General features: G+C 40.7%; 1 protein-coding gene across 4 annotated transcripts in view; it reads right to left on the bottom strand.

Moving 5' to 3' along the window:
• The window catches only part of MOCOS (molybdenum cofactor sulfurase), a 229,206-nt gene that overhangs the window by 92,102 nt on the left and 113,771 nt on the right, over nucleotides 1–23,333 (bottom strand). For all 4 annotated transcript variants that reach the window (XM_054814508.1, XM_054814512.1, XM_054814509.1 and 1 more), the window contains one exon: nucleotides 10,088–10,164. In XM_054814508.1, the coding sequence (XP_054670483.1) occupies nucleotides 10,088–10,164 (77 nt within the window). The remainder of the gene's footprint in view (nucleotides 1–10,087; nucleotides 10,165–23,333) is intronic.

Raw genomic sequence — 23,333 nt, 5'->3', positions numbered from 1 at the left:
ACTGCACAGCGGAGAGAGAGAATATAATGAAAGGCTTGTGGGTCAAGATAAGGACAGGGAGAGATCACTCACCAATTACCGTCACGGGCAAAACAGACTCAACTTGGGAAAATGAATTAATTTATTACCAATCACATCAGAGTAGGGTAATGAGAAAAAAACCCCAAATCTTAAAACACTTTCCCCTCACTCCTCTTTTCTTCCTGGGCTCAACTTCATTCACCATTTCTCTACCTCCCCACCTCTTCCTGAGCAGTGCAGGAGGACAGGGAATGGGGGTTATGGTCAGTTCATCACACGTTGTCTCTGCCGCTCCTTCATCCTCAGGGGAGGGACTCCTCACACTCTTCCCTTGCTTCAGCATGGGGTCCCTCTCATGGGAGACAGTCCTCCACAGACTTCTCCAACATGAGTCCTTCCCATGGGCTGCAGTTCTTCACAAACTGCTCCAGTGTGAGACCCTTCTACAGAGTGCAGATCTTCAGGAACAGACTGCTCCAGCATGGGTCCCTCACGAGTCCACAGGTCCTGCCAGGAGCCTGCTCCAGTGCAGGCTTCCCATGGGGTCACAGCCTCCTTCGGGCATCCACCTGCTCCGGTGTGGGGTCCTCCACAGGCTGCTGGTGGATATCTGCTCCACCATCAATCTCCATGGGCTGCAGGGGGACAGCCTGCTTCACCATGGTCTTCTCCATGGGCTGCTGCAGGGGAATCTCCGCTCCGGTGCCTGGAGCACCTCCTCCCCCTCCTTCTGCACTGACCTTGGTGTCTGCAGAATTGTTCCTCTCATATTCTCACTCCTCTCTCTAGCTGCAGTTGAGCAGGTTTTTTCCCCCTTCTTAACTATGCTATCCCAGAGGTGCTACCACTGTCGCTACCACCATGGGCTCAGCCTTGGCCAGTGGCAGGTCTGTCTTGGAGCTGACTGGTATTTGTTCTCTTGGGCATGGGGGAAGCTTCTGGGATCTTCTCACAGAAGCCACCCCTGTAGCTCCCCTGCTACCAAAACCTTGCCACACAAAACCAATACAGGTAGAAAAAACATCTTTCTTGTATTATCCCATGTGTAATAAGGTACACTTTAAGAAAATTAGACTGTATAGTTGGTGTTCACATTAGTAAAATCTTGTTCAATGGATGGTCTGAATAAGAATGAGGCTCCACAGTTTAAGTTACGGATACATAGGATTCACATACAATGTAATAAAAAAAATATACTGATTGCCTAGTCATTTGCTGTACTACTGTAAAAAAAGTCAATCTCTTTGGTTAGGAACACAATGGTTTATTATGAACTAAAGAAATAGAGTAGATATGGAAATAGATTAATCACTGCAGTTTACTAAATGTATACTACTGTATACCTCTCCTAATTTCAATGACAGGGAGAGAGCAGGCCCAGGATTTTATCATTCTTGTTAGAACAGCACCCACTATCTTGAAGAAATAGAACACGACATGGACAAACTCTACTCTTATCAGCTCATTAACAACTCTGATTTATAGCTACCTCAGCTCAATGGGGATGTCCGTATTCTTATGTTACAAATCAGGGTTGGAAAAAAAGGATTAGCAGAGACAGAAAACAGACAAGAATGTGCAACTAATGACCATTCTCCTGCCTTAAAGCCTGTATTTGGGAATGACCACCAGGAGTGCACTTTGCAGCTCCTTAGGATCCAGAACAATAGTTCTTTTAAATTCACTCTTTAGCATTTCTGCTGGCTTTACTAAAGTCAACACTGTGACCTGCAACAGACAACTGAGTATACCAATATGTTCAGCAGCTGTCATATTCCCCATGGAAATGCTGTTCTTTCTATTTCTTCCCCCTGTTTTGTTGGGATTGTTTGTTTGTTTGTTTGTTTTCCTGTAATGATTAACCAGCAGTTAGATGAAGGTGTATAAATCATACCAAGAAGCAAAGAGCATACTGTGATGTTATATATTGGAGGTTCCAATAATTTCAGAAGTAATTCCTGATCTAAAAGATGGAAGAGTAACTAGTAGGACACCAAATAGTTGTAACTAATGTCTTCTTCATCTAGGGACTAAACTAGACACATAAAGGATGGACGAGGACCAGCAGGCACAGGCCACACTAATCGGCATACAGGAGATTCATCTGCTGCCAAGAGGGTAGGGTTAAGGCCTCCTTGGTGAGAAACACAAGACCAGTGACTCCAGAATCCTTTCATATGGAAATACATAAAGCCCCCCAAAACAAAATTGCCTCAAGTTTCTCCTTGTAGTCTTTAATATTTGAGACCTGCAATGTACACAGCCCTGCCAAAGTTCTCAGTAGCTGCAGACCTCAGGAGCTCAGTGATCACTGAATGAGTGAGAAGCCTGTCAGCGTTGGACACTGACGCTCCATGCCATTTCTTGCCTTGGCAAGCCACAGCCAATGCACGAGCACCTGCAGTGATCCCCCAGTTATTGGCTGCCCCAGCTTCCTCTTCCTAGAAGTCTCCCAAGCATGAAAGGACTGCTGCAAATCTCTCCCCTGTAGTAACACTGGATGTCATCAAATGCCTTCACCGCAGAAGGCTTGCTACCTCTTTTGTCTGAACAGAGAACAATTATCTCTCGCCAAGAGTGCATTTTCTGTCAGCTGTGCTGCACTATTTCTTCATCAGCTCAGCTTATAATAAAGACATTTTTCCCTTCTTCTAGTTCCTAAGAGGCATACTTTTCTCTCTAGCTGTATTATGCAAAACCACCCAAGACATCCATGTGCTGTACTACCTCTTCCTGTGTTATCTCTACAGGTCTGAGGAATGATTCTGACATTTTTGGTCCTTTCCTAGGCCTCTTCACAGATTAGGCAGTTTGTGAACGCAATCCACAGCAATATTAGCAAACGCATATTAACCCCCCCCTCCCCCCAAAAAAAAACCAAACCATAAAAGCAGTTTTTCCTTCCAGAAAAGAACCTTATATGCAGATTAAAGTCTGCAAAGGCAGCCCTGGCAGGATTTCTTCTGGCAACTCACTTTTTCAAAGCTTCTCAAATCATGCTCTAACTGTTCTGCTCTGCCTTCAATGGCACAAACAATGTCTAGTTTGCTTTAGTCAAGTCACAAAAGAAAGCTAAGAAAACCAGCAAGAACTGTTGGCAGTAAATAAATAACTTTCTAGTTTGTTCTCTAAACCATGTTTATCTTGGGACAGAAATTTAAAAACAGGAACAGCCACCTCACTAAACATGACAGGAGAGGAGAGATTTTTGTCTTTTGACATAACAGAAGTGTCATTATCTGGGAATCAGAATACCTTTGGATTTTAAGCTCTTATGCACTCCCTTCACATTTAGAAATCAAACTTTTCTTTCTGATGCCAGAATTTAACATGCCCTCTCTTCAGTGTATATATATTTTCATATTTAGAGTGTGGATGAAGCATCTTTCTCCCACTGTCCACTTGTCAAATATTTTTTCTCAGGAAAAAACCCACAACAATGCATAACTGTCTCTCAAGTACCATTAGAAAAGGTGTTAATTATGAGCAGTGAGGGAGGAGATTAGTACAAATTGCCCAGGTTTCTTTTATGTTAAGGTTCATCTTGTGGAAAATGGTTGGCACAGAGAAAGTAAAAATTTCATTAATGATTCATTGTCTTCTTAAACCAAGGGAAGAATTTTCCCGTTAAATGAAGAATTTCATAAATGTCGGCTAAATGGGGCACCCACTTCCAACATACCTATATAACGCAAGCCAGAACACATTTATTAATGCCATCTTTAATCTTATGATTTTTAAAAGAAAAACCTCAAATCCATTAAAATTATGAATGAAAGCAGCACCAAGGACAAAAGCAGTAAAATTCACAAGCGAGGTCCAAGGTTAGGTGACATACTCAGATAATGGCAAACTCCACACAGGAGAAGAGATCCCAGTAAACCCTGCCAATCTGACTGAGGAGAAAATTCTTTTCTGGCCCTAAACTGTATGAGTTGCATAACCCTAAGTGTCTAAACACAACACACATGAGAATGTGTGCAGTACCACTAAAGGCAGGCTGCCCAACATCCCGTCACTGGCTGCAACCAGTTCTTGATGTACCAGAGGATGGTAGAAATTGTAGCAGGGCAAAACATGACTCAAAAGCCGCAAAGACCAAGTTAAAAATCAGAGTTAGCCTCACCATTTAGCATCCTGCACTGTATTTTGCTTTGGCTGTTGTGTGATATAATTGCCTCTATGAAAGCCAACACAACCTTTACTCTCCAACAACTAATCAAATATCCAGTGATATAAAGGACTTTCAACGCATCACACTCAGGAGACTTAGTCTGCATCTTAAAATTTCTTCCAATACATATAATTTCTTGTGAAGAGAATCAATGTTTCCTGAACAGACATTATAATTAAAGTACTCCTTCTAACATAATTGCAAATTATGTACCTTAGTATAATTTCTAAAACTGACAAAAATTTACTTATAAAAATACATACCAGCTAAAGGTTCAGTTTAAAAATCATAAAGACACAACACCTCTGAAAATTACTTACATACATACACACACACATCATGACGTAACTCTGGCATGAAATATGCCTTGTTGTTAAATGGAAATTGAGATAGGTCAAGAATTTAGTCAGAATATATCCGACTCAGTAACAGATCTCTATTTTTCACAACACTGCCTAACGCTGAAACTCTGATTTACCTTCCATTAGTGATCTCCCTTCCCATCTTCAATAATTACACCAGTACAATCCAGTTACACTACATCCCAAAAGAACTTCAGCAGTGCTTTTATTACACAGAAGGACAAAATTAATAACAATACTTCGTTTATTTTGCTTGTTTCTACTCCAGGCTATTTCCAACCAAGAATCATTGATTGTGTTGGGGGAGTGCAAAGCAAGTGCTCCAGGAGCTACAGCAAAGTGAGATTCAGAAGTGGTTCACATCTGATAGTGCATTTTTAAACTGAAAACTCTGACAGTTGAGTGGAATAAATATGCATCAAGTGGCTTACAACAAATCTGCAGTCCTTCTGGATTACAAAGCGTTTCTACAGCATGCGACGGCTTTGTTGTATACACACAAATGCCAACAATCTCTATTCAAAAGGAATCGTAGATCTTTGATGGAAATTAAATAATCTGCAAAACTCCAATATTCTCAGTGATGTGCAGGGGAAAAAAAGATGGTGAGGGGAAAATGGCAATTGCAAAGCACTGAATCTCTTGTTGCATCGGACGTGGCAGAAACAGATATATTCAATGCCTACAGAAATTGAAGAGCTAAACATTTGGTAAGGTGACCACACTGCTCTGGACACCACATACTGGTTTGCAGGCTGTGGTGCTACACTGCAGGCCCCCAGGCAGCCTTGCTTTCACAGCCAACACAGAAGCACCACCAGAAACATTGATGGGGCTGAGGAAGCCAGAGCACTGTGGTCACCCTTCACAACAGCTTTGAGAAGTGGGCAGACAAAATGTATTTTATGATGGAAAAACCCACACGTGACCATAGCCGTACCACATTCTATTATCACCTTTGCATGGTGCTTGTTTGGTTTATCTTCTCTATGATTAAATTCTAATTAAAAAAAACCTATCACGTAGAAATTTTTGTACTTACATGAACATACACGTAAGCGTAATCACATAATTTTTACCATGAAGGGAGATGTTGAAATTTCCTACTTAACTGGAACACAAGCTTAATTCAACTGGGGTCACGGATAATGGTGTAGGACTAGCCTGACTTTGCGGAAAATACATAGACCATGTGGTGATTAAAATCCTTTAAAGAATTCAATTTCTTCTTCCACTATGGATTTCTGTAAGTTACTCTGGTCTCTTGCAGGTGGCAATTCTGCTTTTCAGTGTGGCATTCCAGAATTTGACTAGAGACCATCAAATTACCTAGGCTATACCAGCAGTGCAGAAGTTTTAAAATTCAAATATTTGTCAAAACAATTTTTTATTTGGTTTTTCAAATTTCTCCTCAGTATAGGTTTCTTCTAATTTACTCTTTCATCCTATGTGTTTTCTCATCTCTCTTTACATTTCTACATTTTAGCCACAGCCATATTTTATACATAGCAATTTTCAGCTTCAGAAAAGCTTGCTGTCTAGTGAAATCCAAGCTGTGCAGTAAGGGACATCAGAAAAAAGAAAGTCGTTATAGCAGCTAAAATACATCAATGAAAATATTCTGCAAAAATTGCTAAAAAATATCTCTGTGAAGCTAATTCAATAGAGATGTTGTTATACATCAGAAAAGAGACATTATTGCTTTGGCAAACTTACTAAGCTTCGAATCATAGAATCATAGAATTGTTTTGGTTGGACAAGACCTTTAAGGTCATCAAGTCCAACCATTAACCTAGCACTGCCAAGTCCACCCCTAAACCGTGTCCCTAAGCACCACATCTACACATCTTTTAAATACCCCAGGGATGGTGACTCCACCACCTCTCTGGGCAGCCTGTTCTAATGCCTGACAACCCTTTCAGTGAAGAAATTTTTCCTAATATCCAATCTAAACCTCCCCTGGTGCAACTTGAGGCCATTTCCTCTTGTCCTACCACTTGTTACTTGGGAGAAGAGACCAACACCCACCTGGCTACAACCTCCTTTCGGGTAATTGCAGAGAGCGATAAGGTCTCCCCTCAGCCTCCTTTTCTCCAGACTAAACAACCCCAGTTCCCTCAGCCACTCCCCATTGGACTTGTGCTCTAGACCCTTCACCAGATTCGTTGCCCTTCATTTGGACATGCTCCAGCACCTCAATGTCCTTCTTGTAGTGAGGAGGCCCAAAACTGAACACAGTACTCGAGGCGTGGCAAGTGCCGAGTACAGGGGGACGATCACTTCCCTACTCCTGCTGGCCACACTATTTCTGACACAAGCCAGGATACTGTTGGCCTTCTTGGCCACCTGGGCACACTGCTGCCTCATATTCAGCTGGCTGTCGACCAACACCCCCAGGCCCTTTTTCGCTGGGCAGCTTTCCAGCCACTGTTCCCCAAGCCTGTAGCGTTGCCTGGGGTGGTTGTGACCCAAGTGCAGGACCCGGCACTGACCCTTGTTGAATCTCACACCGTTGGTCTCGGCCCATCAATCCAGCCTGTCCACTTCTCACCACATCTACAGACTTTTCTAGCATCCAGAAGACACGAGTCCATAGCTCTTCTCAATGTGATAAAGAATGCCATAAAAAACATTTTAATGATTTAATCAAGCATACTGACAAAAAATACGGTGGTGATATGGTCAAATGCTTTTTTTATTAATGAGCAAATACAACAATTCAACATATTCCCTTCAATGTAGTAGAGATGCATCTGCTTTGCTATTTGAACCAGTTAGGCTTGGTATTGATGAGTGTTAAAAAAAAAGTTCATCAGATACCAGAGACAAAAAGTTATTACTTCAAGCCAGACTTTAAAACATTTTCAAACAAAGAAACAACACCCCAAAAGCAATAAATGAATTAAGCCCAGAATTAAGGCCAACTCAGCCACCCTCATAACAGTTTTATGGAGAACCCCTTTGACAGGTTATTCCAAGCCACTTCAACTGCCTTAGATTTTCATCACTGCTATAGGTCAGAAGGCAAATTAAAAGCAATAATAAAGACTGAAAGGTCTCAACATACTATTTATTCATGCCTCTGTTCTACCCTTTCATCCACTGCTATCCACTTTATTCAGGTTCAGGGATAAGTATTCCCCTCAGTCTAATATTAAGAGATTTTTCAATTGTTTAGCTGAAATAGGTACCAATAGGAGGTTTAAATGGCTGAGAAATGCAACGGAGGAGATGCTATCAGCTTTCACGTTATGGCAGGTAATGCTCCTACACATTAAACCAAAGCAGTTGGCCCTCTTTACGAGGGAATGTTTTTGTTTAAGATTGCACATTCTTTGAAAGCATTTTATACTACAAAAACATATACTAAAGGCTGGTTTCTGATCCCTGGTCTCCATGCAGAGTGTCATAAAGCAAAGCATCCTTACTTGTTGGGGTTCAGTCAGGTTCCTACTGAAGTTGATGAAAACTCTGCTATTGATTTCCACACAAGCAAGACCTCAAGCATCTAATAGAATACTCATCACAGAAGTCTTGCTCTGCAAGGAAGAAGAAACTAGAATCCCTCAGATAAATTCTGACAATAAACCTCCACAGACAATAACAGAAATTATACCAGCCTCAAAAATACATAGTCAGTGTCTCTCTAGACTCGGGTCTCTTTTACATTATTATGCACTTTATGCCTTTATATAGGAAATCAAAGAGTGCACTGGAGAAGGGAGGTTCAGACATTACATAATAACTGTGCACATACCTGAGTATGAAACACGTATCTCAGGAACATATTTTATTAACCTGGCACACTCCACGTGTGGAAGCATGTCATGGTGCAAGCCTCCTGCACAGTCAGCAGGGCAAGCTTCCCTGGCCACGTGTCATCTCTTGCACCTTTCAGAAGAATCACTGACCCATGACAGCAATCACAGAGAGGTTGTGCATTTGAGGTGCTGAGCCAGACAAGCAGCCGGCTATCGTGGAGTCAACAAGGCACATGAGTATCACCCTTCACATAGAACTTCTGGCTTGAAGATGAGCTCAAAGTTTTATTTGGGACTTTAGCATTAGCTCCATGCTAAGGGCTTCAAAGATACTCAAACAGTGCGAGCCACTGAAAAGAGCTTCAAAGTCATGAGACTCTCTAGTAAGCTAGAAAGCCTGCACTGGCCTCTTATCCCAGGCTACTTGCCCTTTGCTTTGGGAGATGAAGTCATGGTAGTAAATGTGCCATGGAAATGATCTTCCCAGGGAAGTCCACTGCGAAGAAACCTTTGCCAGGTTTGCACTAACTTCCCAAAGTCAGTGTGATTGGAGAATTTCAATTCCATAAACCACAGGCAAGATCAAGATGGCAGGCTGTGAGCCTGTTTATAAACCTCAAATGTAGTTAGCTCTGTGCGTAGCCTCCGACTCAGTCTACCGCACAAATATGCCCTAAGCAGCAAATGGAAAGGTCTGTCTTCCGCTCTTCACAGCTCAATATGCCCTAGCCTGCATTATAATATCCTCTGCCTGGAGCGAGGCATTAGCCTTTGGTAGTTAGGGAATCATAGACTAATTTAGGTTTGACCTCATGAGGTCATCCAGTTCAACCTCCAGCTCAAAGCAGTAGTAACTTTAAAGCTAGATCAGATTGTTCAGGGCTGAGCTCAGTCAAATTCTGAATATCTCCAAGGCTGCCCAGTCTCTGGGCATTTGGTCCAGTGTTTGACTACCCTCATCCTGAAAAATTATTTCTTTATGCCCAGTCAGAATTACCCTTGTTGCAGCCTGTGACTGTTGTCTCTTTTCCTTTCACTTTGCACCTTGAGAGGCAGGAACTGCACTACAATTTCACAACTGTGTGCTTTTCATGGAATTTCCGTAAGACTTACAGAGCTAAGTTACATCAAATAGCGAACAAATTCAGAAAAAAACAACCCAACATAATGCTGCTTTCCACTAAAGTGTGTCACAGTACAGATGTAAATAAACTGCTGTGAAAAGTCATATTCTGGAAAGTGCGCTGTTTGAAGATACAGTCAAAGTCCTCACCTGCACAGTGGGACTGTATTTCCTGTTTAACAAAAAGCTTTGGGATATACTCTAAACTCTCTTTGTTTCCCCTCTTAAGCTCTATTACCAAATGGCTTTTCTGCACCAGATCAAGCTGCCTGGTCTTCATGCACAGCAGGAACTTTTACTGCTTCAAGTCTCAATAGGATGTAGCTCAGCTACTTTCTACTATTATTTTCCTATTGTATTTTTGTGAGTGTGAGGCAGACTAGATATGCTTGATGCACTCCAGCCTTGCATGTCTATTTGTGGAGAACAGCGTGCATATTTTGTTTTTTCCAAACCAGGCTGCAATAATACAATATGCAAGACTTGGACAAACCAGTCACACTGAAGTCTGATCTTTGCATGGATGAACACGAATAATAAATCTAGAAAGAAAAATTAAGCTACAGCCATAGAAATATGATCAGATTTGCACCCTGAGTATAAATCTGGAACTTCACTCTTCAGCATTAGCGTTTCATTAACTGACCTGTGAGTTTTTCCAGAACATCAAATCCATGTTTCAGAGCAATGATATCAAGAAAAGAGACTGTGCCATCTTCAAACCTAAAGAATGGAACAAATGAGCACAGTAAACAAATCATGCAGCTATGGTACAGACTTTAAATCTATTTTGAGAGTTATTATTTTATACTCAGTGAATCTAACTTGCAGAGTGGGAACTCTTCCTTTAGGGATTAATCTTCCAGTCTTGTAGTGTCCTAAGCAGCAAAAATATATTCTTCAAAGCTATAGAGGCTCATATTAACAGTTGCTTGCACAGAGAAAGTTGTATTTTCCCCTGTGTGAGCTACTGTTGGGTTTGGATTTTTAGAGTAATGGGTAACAGTTATGTCTTATGACCTCATGTCACAAGGTCCTAAGTTACTTTCTAACAATGATGTCAGCAGATGTCAAGAATAGATGAGGAGACAGGTGGAGATTTTGTGTTTGCTTCCCCCACTCCCTCTTCGATGTGATTACATCTAATGTTGAGTTAGAAGGCAAGAAGAGACCTTCCTGACCTGGAACAAAGAGGAAGATCATTAACAAGTCTCCCTCCATGTGCTCTTCCTGGAAATTAAAAATAACTGACCTATAACAAGAGCTCTATACAAGGGTGGGGGGAAACTTGCATCCCCTGCCAACATCTTTTAATGGAAACACCAAATGGAAACAAAAATGCCGTGTTTGATGAACTACTGCAGCCATTCCCACAGTTCAGAAGGAGAAGGTGCAGCTCCAAGGTGGGGATGTATTCAGGAAGTGATACCCAAGAGAATTTGAAGGGGGCAGAAGGGACATCATATCAAGTATCAAAATACATTTTATTTAGGCTTTGTGTACACCGCAGTCCACAAGAAGTTTTAAGGAGTGATCATTCAGCTTGCTTCACCGCGCAGGGGAATGAAGAATAATGCTGACAATCGATGAAGTCAAAACTGTACAGAACTCACTACCATATAAGGCTGAACCTGGGGTCACAGCAAGAGTCTGAGGAGGGAGCTATCTCCAGAACTGTAACAGTTAATGCTGGAAATGAACCCACAGCAACAACCCCAAATCTCATGGTTCAAGTTTAAAAACTGAACTCTGACCATGAGGATGAGACCTTCCTGGTAACCTGGTGTTCCTTGAATCTCCCTCAGAAAGGGCTGCTGATGCCCGCACTGAAAAATGACTGGACAACATGGAGCACAACAGAGGCACTTTTGGGCAAAAATACTTTATATGCACACATAAAAGACAAGGAAATAGGGGATTACTTCCCCCCCCCCCCCCAGATGTATCATTTTTCATAATGCATGTAAAAAGCATTTGGTGCCACAATTAAATATGTATTGTGAAAAGGCTCAAAGGTTAAAAATGTCAGACTTCAAATGCTTTTTCTTTAATAAAATAAACCTCAGTAGAATAGCATAATAGCTCTCACTTCTACAGTGATTTTTCTTACTTATCTTCTATTTCATTTTTTTGTAGTTATCAAATAATTTAAACACTGCAAGTGACACTGTCAGGTGAAGGACATATAAAGCTTTCAAAAATATTTGGTAAAGTTCCACAAAAAAGAATAATGCAAGAATATTGTGTATATATGGTAATATGTTCAGCTGGGATGAAAGAAGAGAGATAAGAGGCAGCAAATAATTATAAACCAAGCGGTAAGAGAAAAGTGGTGAACTGCTACAAGGATGAATGGCCCAAAAGAGACCGCTCACGCTCACATATTTCAACACAAAATAAGCCAAAGAATCCTTCTTAGGAATTTCTGAATCTTGCCCAGTAATAGTTCATACCAAAGCCTATCGCTTCTGCACTTCAGGGAAGAAACCTTGCTGGTTGTTAGTGATGAAATTTAAAATGGCCACTTGTGATTTGAAAGAGACGTAACACTAGGAATATTTTCACAAAGTCTTGTGGACCAGTATCTGAGAGAAGCAATACTCTATCCAAAAAGCCAGAAAAATTGGTGGAGGAGGAGGAAGAAGAGATAAGGCAGAGGCTAACAGTGGTTTTGAAATTAAATGCAGGAAAACATTAAAAATTTGCACTGGCTGCAGGAAATGTCACAGTGGTCCCACAGGGCTGCCAAGGAGAGATTACAGAAAGGCTCCATGAGGGGGAATTGACCTGCCCTGCTCAGTTACTGGCAATGGCTAGCAAAGCAAATAAAACACTGGGAACAGAGCAGAGACGCTGGCACTGAGCCCATCAAGAACGCTGCACAACCCTCAACAACCTTATCATTATCAGAATAGAAAAGCACTTGAAAGGGCAACAAAGGTGCCAGCCTAGGTCTTCAAAGGCCTCCGAATCTTACCTATAGTAAAAGGGGAAGTGAAAATTGGGTTTCTGTTCATTAGATGTGATTATTAACTAAGCAGACAACTGCAGTACATCCATTGCTAAGCAATAGAAGAGATGCATGAACCATGTTGCTGTGCTAAGATCTTCAAGATTTTAATGGAAATAGCCCAGAGCTTAGGAATCTCTTTCCACTCAGAAAAAAAGAAAGAAAACACAATTGTGGGGTTTTGATCAAACATTCTACTCCAGAACAGCATGATTGTTGTGGCAGTATATGCATCCTGTATTGTTTTGTCAGACCCATGTTATTTATTCTTTCTGAATCACAGAAAAATTGCCTGCTGGGAGCTTCATTGCAAGAACCAGAAGCCATAAAAGAATTGGAAATAATGCTAAAAACATTTGCTCAAAGATATGGGCAGGTCCCTCTTTTTACAATTTAGATATGGACCATTTTGCAACATTTCTCTCTTGTATTTTGTATGTTTATATGGCCCCCTCTATTTCTACACTACCAGCTTTCCATTTCTGATAAAGAAAGCACTAGTATTTAGTTATTTCCATAATATGTATATTTACACTTCCAGTGCACTCGACTGTCACATATATCCTTCAGATTTACTGAACATCTGATGTGCAATTTCATGGACAGCTGTCATCTCCCCTGTATTTCCAGCTATTGAATCGATCATTTTGCTTTATCCCCAGAAAAAACTTACAGGAATCATCTATAAATTCTGATCTTTAGCAAATCTATAAATTCTGATATTTACCAAATCTTTAAATTCTAATATTTAGCAAATTAGGCCTTAAGTGCTATAGCAATTTTACTTAGTACCATGGCAAAACATGATGCTGTGAAAGGTAGCTACTCCCCTCTTGGGACACGGAGAGCTCTCTCCCAGAATATTTAACTGTATTTAGGATTGAGAGCAAACATGCTCCTAGCACTGCAAAACACTGACTTCAATGCTTACTTTTCTGTTTGATGCAACTGATGCCTCAAATAAATTGTTTCCCCACTCAATGGCAGTTCTAGTGTTAAAATAATCAGTTGAGGATGAAGTTCATTTGAATGCTGGTCTAGAAGCCATCTCCCGAAGTAATAACGGTTTTGCAGCTGATTATGTATAAAGGATACTTACAAAGCCTAATACTGCAGAATACCAACCCAAGAAACAACAAGCTTATCTCTCTTATCTAGTTCTTATTATAATTGATCCTACTTAATCGCATCTGGGATGAGCTCAATTGCTTAGTTGATTGTGTTTGTGAAAAGCTGATAGCATTTCACATCAACCTGCTGCCTGGCAAACTGGTTAAACAGCTCATGGCATTATGAAAAACAGAGCAGCCTGTCTAAATCTATCAAGGAGTTATGAAGCTGATGAGCTGCTCTTCTTTTCCAAGTCACACAAGACCTCTGTTTCTAGAAGCAGCAATTTTTCCTTTGAGTCATGAAAGAAAACTATTGCTTACAGAGAGAGGTCCCGCCTTTAGGATCTTCCTAGGGATGGAGATAGGCTAGTCTTTCTTTGAATCCTTGTTCAATTGGTTGTTGTGACACTTCTCTGTTAGGCTTCTGCATACAAATATTGTTTTCTAAAGCCACTATCCCATACTTCAGGGCAACTGAAACAAGGAAGGAAACCATGACATCCTGGACAGTTTGAATTCATCCTCTTCTTGCCAGGTCTCCTTTACATGGAAATAGGATGACAAGAGCCGTGGCTTGGGCAGATGTGATTGGAAATAAAGTGCTTAAGGGCTAAACAAACAGCTCATGTTTAAAGAGAGAACTTCTGAATAAAATTTTGTGGAAGATGAAAATATTACCCTGGAGTTGGACAGCACTGACTTAAGTCAGGGGTCCAAATGGGCCCTCAAGACCAATCAGCCAACGCTGAGGTGGTGAAGTATCTTGCATAACGTAAGCTATTCTGTGTACGGAAAGTATACCAGGCAGAGCTTTTACGTATTTTGGGTGGGTGCACCTGCCTCTGGATTCTGGGAAGGCTGACTAGCTTATCAGGCAGATGAGTGATTCAGCTGTTTTTTTTTTTTTTTCAGTTCATTTGCCCAGAGAAAGTAAATCCAGACACAGAGCCACTGCACATGTGCAATTTCTGTCCAGAACACAGCCCAGAGCTTTGAAACTTTGATAAAAAATCCCATCACAAGGTCAAAAGTAATCCCGCTCATTTGAGAGCATTGCTGAGTCAATGCAAAGTGCAATGGAGTGTGTGCGGGGAGCATCACTGCCAGCCACTCTCTTTTACACTGGGGTAATGACTTCATTTAGGTCAAACGAGCAGAAGTCATTCCTGAGTTTCTAAAGCAGGTAAAAGTGAAACCAAATCCACAGAGAAGGCATATTTCTTGAATAAGCTGCTTTTCTTTTCTTTTTTCTTTTTTATAAACATTCCTCAAGAGTGGAGCTGCCCTTTGAAGTGAGATGTTACACGAGTTCCTTTCATCTTTTCAATTCATTTATTTTCATCTAATTAAAAAGTACAACAATACAGAGAGGTTCTTGGTATGCATTCAAAAGTAGTTCATTCAGATCCTATTTTTCACCTCCTACAGATATTCCATATCACCTCCACATGAGACAACTGTCTTAGCAAATTTAATTTTTACATTTTATACAATTACCTGTTTATTATATATTGACATTTGCTGGAATTACAATAGCAGCAAGGGTATACAGTGTCAAGCTTATGGCTGTGGGAACAGACTGTTTTCAGTCACATTCACGTTCTCAGGTTAGTAATTGCCATCTCTGATATTAGCAGGGGAATGGATCTTAATTGGTCTCACTGCTTTCCAGCATCAAAACCAACATTTGCAAAAAAAGCTGTATTTGTTTTGCTTTGCTTTAACTTAAAATACATCATTACCAGTCTATGAAACCTTTAGGGCCCTGTTCTGGTCTTCAGCACATGTATCAGCTCCTCCTGAGACAAACTTCTCAGATACCTTTCCAGGGTGTTTGTGGCTCCCCAGAGGACACACTCCCCTCGGTCTGGCTTTCTCTTCCACAGATGACGCTCTTCATTTTTTAGCAATTTGCCAATTGTCCACATTAGTCACTTTCTTAACTGGGTGAAAGCCTCGTCACGTTAACACCAACAACTGAATGTTATGGCAGCATCATGCAAGATCAAGCATATATCTGGGGACTTTTCGATCCTCTACTAGTAAACCCTTTGGAACAGGATCAGATCCCCAGACCACGAACCTCAGGTATGCGCTCCCTTTGGAATAAATTCTTTGTCTCACGTGGTGCATGCCACTGAAGCACGTAAATAAAATTAGGAGAGAGCCTATTGTAACGGGCACGTATGCTATCATTAAACAACATTTTTGTAATAATCCAACTTCTGCATAACTGCCTGCACAGAAGCATGCTACAGCAAGCCAAGAATTTAAATGCTAGGAGTGCAGTAATAAATTATAGACCTCTGAATAAGACACCTACTCTCACCACTTCAGCAACTTCTTTTTACTTCTGCTAGCGGCACATTACACGTTCATGAGTGATGATTGTTTCCCACACAATGAAAGGAGAACGCTTAGCCAATGCTCGAACAACTGCCACTTGTGAAGGAGAAAACCAAATGAATAAATCAATCCATTTTTATTTCTCAAATCTCCCTGTGCATCTCTCCCTTATGTGCAATTTGGTGAACTTCTAATTGGTAACGTTGCTCACTGCCTATATCTAGAAAAATCTCCCCCATTTGCACAGAAAGATTAGCGATCCTTGAGTCCGTTACTCAAATCTGGCTGAATGACACATTCTAATTTTGCAGATTATCAACTCCTCGGGGCTCTGTCGTTCAGTAAAAAATCACAATTCTGACAACTATACATCACAATTATTTTCATCTGTAGGCAATTTTTAAATAAAAATAATTTCTCCTATTAATACCATTTTTACAATATTTTTAATAATTTCTAATATATTTAAAAAATATATACAAGAGCTTTGCCCTTAAGCATTTAAATCACGCAACAATGAACAAGTTATATCTCAGGGATAACATGCTCCCTGCACAAACCTCTACATGGACCCTCCAAAGTCAAAGAACAATAAAACTTTTCCCCCCTCGCAGAAGAGCCATTAGTCACTAAAAAAACTCTACAACATTTGTCACTGGCCAAAGTTTTCCTTCCATATTCACAAAATAGGCCAATGTGGTTTCCTTGCATTGACGGGGCGGAGGGGGAGAAACAAAACAATCTTTCTCTTTAAAATTCCACCATGCAAAGAGATATTTCCTTGTGATAAATTAAATTGAAGTCTTCAGGAACATAAGGCTTGCTGGTTAACTGGCCTCAAAGAATAATATGTTCAACTATCAGCTAGTTAGCTTGCAATTTATACTCATTCATCTTAACTTGTAACCTATTAATGTCAACAAGAACTCCATTAAGGTGCAATTCAGTGTGAGCAAGTGTATTGCAAATGATTTCTGTATCTGTCTGAATATTTAACATTTGATATGCATTATTCTCCCATGATTAAATATCAATAATCCAAATGTTCACACCTCTCCTTCCCATGGGAAGGTAATATCCAGATATAACCTCAAGTAATAGTTAAAGTGAGCAATTTGCAAAGTGTATTTGCATAAACTGTTCGCTGATCAGCTATGAGTAATGAATCATTAATAAAAATTCAAAGCCCTTTCTTTGATTTTCTCCTTAAGAGGAAAGAAAGGATGAAAGACATTCTGGAGATAAATTTTTCATAGGCAATAATCTGACCAGCTGTAATCATTTGTCCATGTTCAGTATAAACAGATTTGTTTATTTCCTCATGAAGATTGAGATGCAATCTTTCATCCTTAAACAGGTGCATTTGGGGATAAAGAATAACTTTGTAATCAACAGCTAAAGACAAATCAATTTAAAATTTGGCAGAAAAAAAAGGCTTCACTTGAACATGAATTTATTCTTAAAAATCCGCATGTAAAAATAATGCTGTCTAATCATGTGTGTCAGTGAGGCAGACCCAGATCAATGACCGCAGATAATTTTAGCAGTAACTTATCCTCAAATAATAGAGAAAAATCCTTATGATTGTTTTCCAATGGGTAGGCTCCATTCTACAGAAAACTCTGTGCCTCCAAGCAGGGGTTACTGAAATGCATAAGCCTTATTTCCACTGCAGATAAAAGTGAATCCAGCAACACTTCTGAGCACTTCATTTCCTCACTTGGGGGAGGTGGGGTGGTGTGTGTGAAAAGATTTCTCTGATCCCATCCAGAAAGCTTCTTTCTCTAGCAATAAAAATTCTTTCCAGACTTAATTTTCAGAGGCCACGTATACCCACGATTAGCAGAATCCATAGGGAGCTGTGAATGAAAACAGTTCTTCACTATTAAGCCCATCATGTTAAACCATTCCATGTCAAGCCACCATTTGGGGAAGATTTGCTCTTCCTTCATGGCAACCTGAAAACTAACTGAAAGAATTTCAGTACTGTCAGTAAGACAGAGGCTCAAAATGTGCTCATGATAGTGATACCACAGAAGAGAAAAAGGAGGTGGGAGAGTAAAGGTTCTCAACAGAAATGAATATTTTTGCTGGAAGGCAGAAAGTTAAAAAAAAAAAAAGAAATATAGACTTTTCATCTTACTCCAGCACTGCCTATTCTATTAGTTTTCCAACTAAAAAGAAATACAGATAAAGTTCCCATCTATACTTTTCTGATGCAACTACAAAACAATCTAAGCCAAAACTTACAGGGACAGGAGTGCTCCTTGCAAATTTTGCCTTCAACGTGGCTCAGGAGTGTGCAGAATCTTCCCAGATGCCGCATCTTGCTAAATTACAGTGTGAACCTTCATTTCCAGATCTTGTGACACTGGAAACCAGGGAAGTGTTGAAGGCATCACAGGCCAGCTGGACTCGGAACGATATGTCCACACGGCAGCTGTCTTCAGGGAAAACTGCACTTCTTAGCGTCTTTCCACTCATCACTGACTCAGATTAAGTACAAGCAAGAAATAATTTTCTTTTTTATAAAGTGCAATGAGTATTAAAAGGATGTCAGAAGCCTTCATGCATGTGCTGAATATTTAATAGCTATCAGCAAGAATATAATGCTATCTGTGTTGTTGTGGTGGGTTGACCCTGGCTGGAGGCAAGGTGCCCACCAGAGTTGCTCTATCACTCCCCTCGTTCACCAGACAGGGGAGAAAAGGTATAATGAAAAGCTTGTGGGTCGAGATAAGGACAGGGAGAGATCACTCACCAATTACCGTCATGGGCAAACCCACCTGAACTTAGAGAGAAAATTCATCTAATTTATTATTAAGCAAAACAGAGTAGAGGAATGAGAAATAAAATCAAATCTTAAAGCACCTCCCCCCACCCCTCCCATCTTCCCGGGCTCAACTTCACTCCCGGCTTCAACCTCCGCCCCCCACAGCGGCACAGGGGGACAGGGAATGGGGGTTGCGGTCAGTTCACCACACGGTGTTTCTGCCGCTTCTTCATCCTCAGGGGGAGGACTCCCCTCATCATTCCCCTGCTCCAGCATGGAGTCCCTCCCACGGGAGACAGTCCTTCACCAACTTCTCCAACATGAGTCCTTCCCACGGGCTACAGTCCTTCATGAACTGCTCCAGCGTGGGTCTCTCCCATGGGGTGCAGACCTTCAGGAGCAAACTGCTCCAGCATGGGTCCCCCATGGGGTCACAAGTCCTGCCAGCAAACCTGCCCTGGCGTGGGCTCCACTCTCCATGGATCCACAGGTCCTGCCAGGAGCTTGCTCCAGAGTGGGCTTCCCACGGGCCACAGCCTCCTTCAGGTGCCTCCACCTGCTCCGGCGTGGGGTCCTCCACGGGCTGCAGGTGGAATCTCTACACCCCCTCATCCTTCCTCCATGGGCTGCAGGGGCACAGCCTGCCTCACCATGGTCTTCTCCACGGGCTGCAGGGGGATCTCTGCTCCGGCGCCTGGAGCACCTCCTCCCCCTCCTTCTGCACTGACCTTGGTGTCTACAGAGTTTCTTACATCTTCTCACCCCTCTCTCCGGCTGCAAAAGCTCTCTCTAACTGTTTTTTTCCCTTCTTAAATATGTTATCACAGAGGCGCTGATTGGCTTGGCCTTGGCCAGCGGCGGGCCCGTCTTGGAGCCGGCTGGCATTGGCTCTGTCAGACACAGGGGAAGCCTCTAGCAACTTCTCACAGAAGCCACCCCTGCAGCCCCCCCCCCACTACCAAAACCTTGCCACGCAAACCCTGATGTGAATATGCACATATGTGGAACTGCCTGTGTTTGGTGGCATATGCCAACTACAGGAAGTAACAAGTAAGTACTAAACAGCTAAATTCAGTTCAATGTATGATATATGTACCAACAACACCATGTGTATCCAGAAAGGCTGGCAGCTTGATAGGACTGGCATTATTAAATTACTGCTTAGGTTCAGAATAAGGTCTGATTAGCTAGTTTGCATGTTGAGACCTTTGTGATAACAGTAAAATTGTCCAAGCAGAATGAGAAGAGACAAATACAAGGAAGACTTCAGCTAATAAGGCATTCCAAGGTACATATGCAACCACTGACACTTTCTTTCATCAGGAAAAAAAATACATTCTTTCTGCCCCACTCTCATACTTGAAAAAAAATATTACATAGTAAGATATGCTACACCAAACCAGGTGCATCCTGGCAATCAACTGTTTTACTACAAAATCTACCAAGCTATTTTTCCACTTTGGGACATCAGAACTACTATAATATGCAGGACTCTTCCAATTTTTTTTTCACTTTTCAGCACTGTTATAAGGCTTTGCTAAGACTTCACACTGCCCTGTGAGGTCAACTGGTAGCATCTCACCCATAAGATGAGGACAGGGAAGTTGAAGAGGTAAGTGATTTTTCTTTCCAAGGACCTGCTCTGACTGATTTGCCAAGGTTGGTCTGGATATTGGGAGTTACCAAATTGCCAGAAAATTGAACTCACAACCATGATACTGAATTAGCAAGGACTCCTAATTTCTCACTGTTTAAGTAGTCTGTAGCTTATACTGCTGAAAGCCAAGAACCCTTTCCATGGGGTTGGAATTGCCTCTCCTCTTCAACAGGAGGACACCAATGGAGACCCCAGGAATATCATGTGCTCATGTTATAAATAAAGGTAGCTCCTTTAGCTTCCACAGGTGTCCTGGACTTGCACTGATAAGATCAGTAAGCAGAGGAAGTCCTGAAGGTCTTCCAATAATCCCGGTCCAGAAGAAAAGATCACCTCAACTAACGATTCCTTCAAGGACTCACTCAGAAAAATTCTAGCATTTTACCTGGCGTTGCTGATGTTTTAAGTAGGGAGCACAAAGAGATGGCTCCTATCCCTTGCTTTGACAGAAAAGACCATGAGTCAGGTAGATGAGGAGACAGCAAGGTAAAGAAAAAGCAGATAGTTAGGAGTATGTGCATCAATAGAGAAACAAAAAGTTTAATATTCATAGAAGCATTTGTTATGGAAGTAATATCATCCCAGGTATCATCCAAACAGCAAACAGGATAATGAGTGGGTGAAAAAAGCAGAGATGTTTATAAGCTAAGACAAAGTAAGTGGGCTACAAAACGGAGGGATTAGAGGCTCTGTAGGACACAACATTAGTATGTGGTAGAAAAATAATCACAAATAGAAAACATGTGCTAGAGAAACCACAAAAATATAAGAGAGATGGTGGTGAAGAAAACAACTGTTTTGAATTTAAATCTCTGGTGAGATGTCCAAAAAAAGCAGGACTAGCTGCTGAGATTCTGCTATAGGCTATGTAGCTATGCAGGAAAAAATGGTTTTGGGTAACAACAGATACTTTTCTATCATTCTCACAAAAGTAAATACTGCCTTATATTTCCTACAAGCAAAACCAAGATAACATAAATGGTTGAGTTCAATTATTCCTTGACATCAGAGCCAAAACCAAACCAAACCTGCTACAAATGAAAGAATTATCTGAAAATGGCTTTTACAAACAGTTATACAATACACAATGGAAGACTTTGACTGATAGAAACCCTGGTCAGAGGGATTACGAATTTACATGGCACAGATAGATAAGCAACCTCAAATGAGGTTTTCAGTGTGATCAGGGCAAAATGAGACATTAATGAAATTACTTGGTCAGGAAAACTGAACTGAAGTCATTAGATACTTAGATATAGAGGAGACCTAAAATTACTTGAAGTTGAGGTTCAAAAATGCATGGAATTTGCATCCCAAAAGAATGAAAAAAGAGAGAAAATGAACTTTTAGAGAAAGCCTCCAGCAATAACCTGCACTAAAAAAAAACCCTCTGAAGAGAGATTTTAGCACTGCTTATAAAAGCTGACATGAAATCAGAAAAAGTGCTGCTCAGTGAAGGAAGCTACTGTTGGAAAGACAGAAAGAACAGGGATAAAGTGAGAATTCCCAAGAGCAAAGCCCTGACAAAGCAAATTAAACTGAACAACAAACTATTCTTTAAATAAAATCAAAGGAAATTATAAATAATATATAATAACACACATAACATATAATGAAATAAGAAATATAAATAAAAAGAAAAGGACAATGATTGTTACTCAATAAGCTAGGAGCTGGAAGAGAAAAAAGGGCCTGAAAACTAAATGAGTACTTGGCTTCAGATTTTAACAAGAACTCTGATGAAAAACATAGGTCAGGGTGACTCACGGCTGAAAGTGTGTTGAAAGTGTGAAAACTGAAGTTATTGCAACTGGTGTGGAAACTCACTTCAAAGGTTTTAATGTACTTGAACACAGGCAGACAGACAAACTATGTCCCAGAATAGTAAGAAAATGGTATGAAAAACTCCTAAGTCCAATAGCACAGGCCAGTAAACAAATTTGTCAAATCAGGAATGGAAAACAGAAAACGCAATATTTCTACTGAAGAAAGGGAAACAGAATGATCTGAGCAACAACACATCTGTTAGCTTGATGTCAGTGTTATGTACATCCTGAAAACAAGTTCTGAATGAAAGGACAATTAAATGAGTAAATAAAAGCACGTTGAAATGCACCATGGATCGTGCCAATGGAAAATAGAGCCCAGAGAGGCTGCTATTTTAATAGCTCGCTATTCTTCTAGGCAAAGGAAATGCAGAACTAATTTATCTGGATTTCAGTAAAACATTACCTCTAGTGCCATATGAGAAGCTATTACAGAATAAGGATTATTAGAAAAGTGCTACAGTAGGCTAAAAAAATTGTGCTGAAAGGGGAACTGTTAAACTAGGAAAAGGTTACCTGCTTAGTTCCTCAAGCACTGATTTTGGGACAAGTATCCCTTTTAGTAGTGTCAGTAATGATACTGGCATAAAAGGAAGGAATGTGAAGATAAATCAGGCTGCTGAAGTGAAATCTGGACATTGTCAGTGCAGAAGATGGGGCTGTATATTGTGTGCAATAAAAACCAGATAATGTTGAAAACCTTAAAAACAGAAACAAGATGAAATGTATAATATGCTATAACGTATGATAAGTACATCATCATGCATAAACCCTATTATGCAGTTTGGGATTACTGACACTAATTTCTGCCATGAACTGGAGGACTGTCATCTGAAACATCAGTTTTCTTAGTTGATCAGATCAGGTTATCAGCCATCAGCATGACAGTCAAGAAAACATGCCAGGACTTACAGATGGAAAAATATTAAGACCATTAATAAAGGTCTGATACGATTTTCTGTGGCATACTGTGTATGATGATCAGAGAAAAGGAAAGCCCATCTTATAGAAGTGTTCAGTTCACTTAGTATGGAAATTCAAAGCTAAGTAGAATTGCTCTTGGTAGTTCTAGAGAAGGAAGAGGTGGGCAATAACCAGGGAGGAAAAAGAGCTGTTTAAGCTACAGGACAAAATACACATAAATGACCAAACTGACCACAAGGTAATA

This window comes from Grus americana, chromosome 2 (genome assembly GCF_028858705.1).
Source record: "Grus americana isolate bGruAme1 chromosome 2, bGruAme1.mat, whole genome shotgun sequence".
NCBI lineage: Eukaryota > Metazoa > Chordata > Aves > Gruiformes > Gruidae > Grus > Grus americana.
This window is presented reverse-complemented; position numbering and strand designations above follow the sequence as displayed.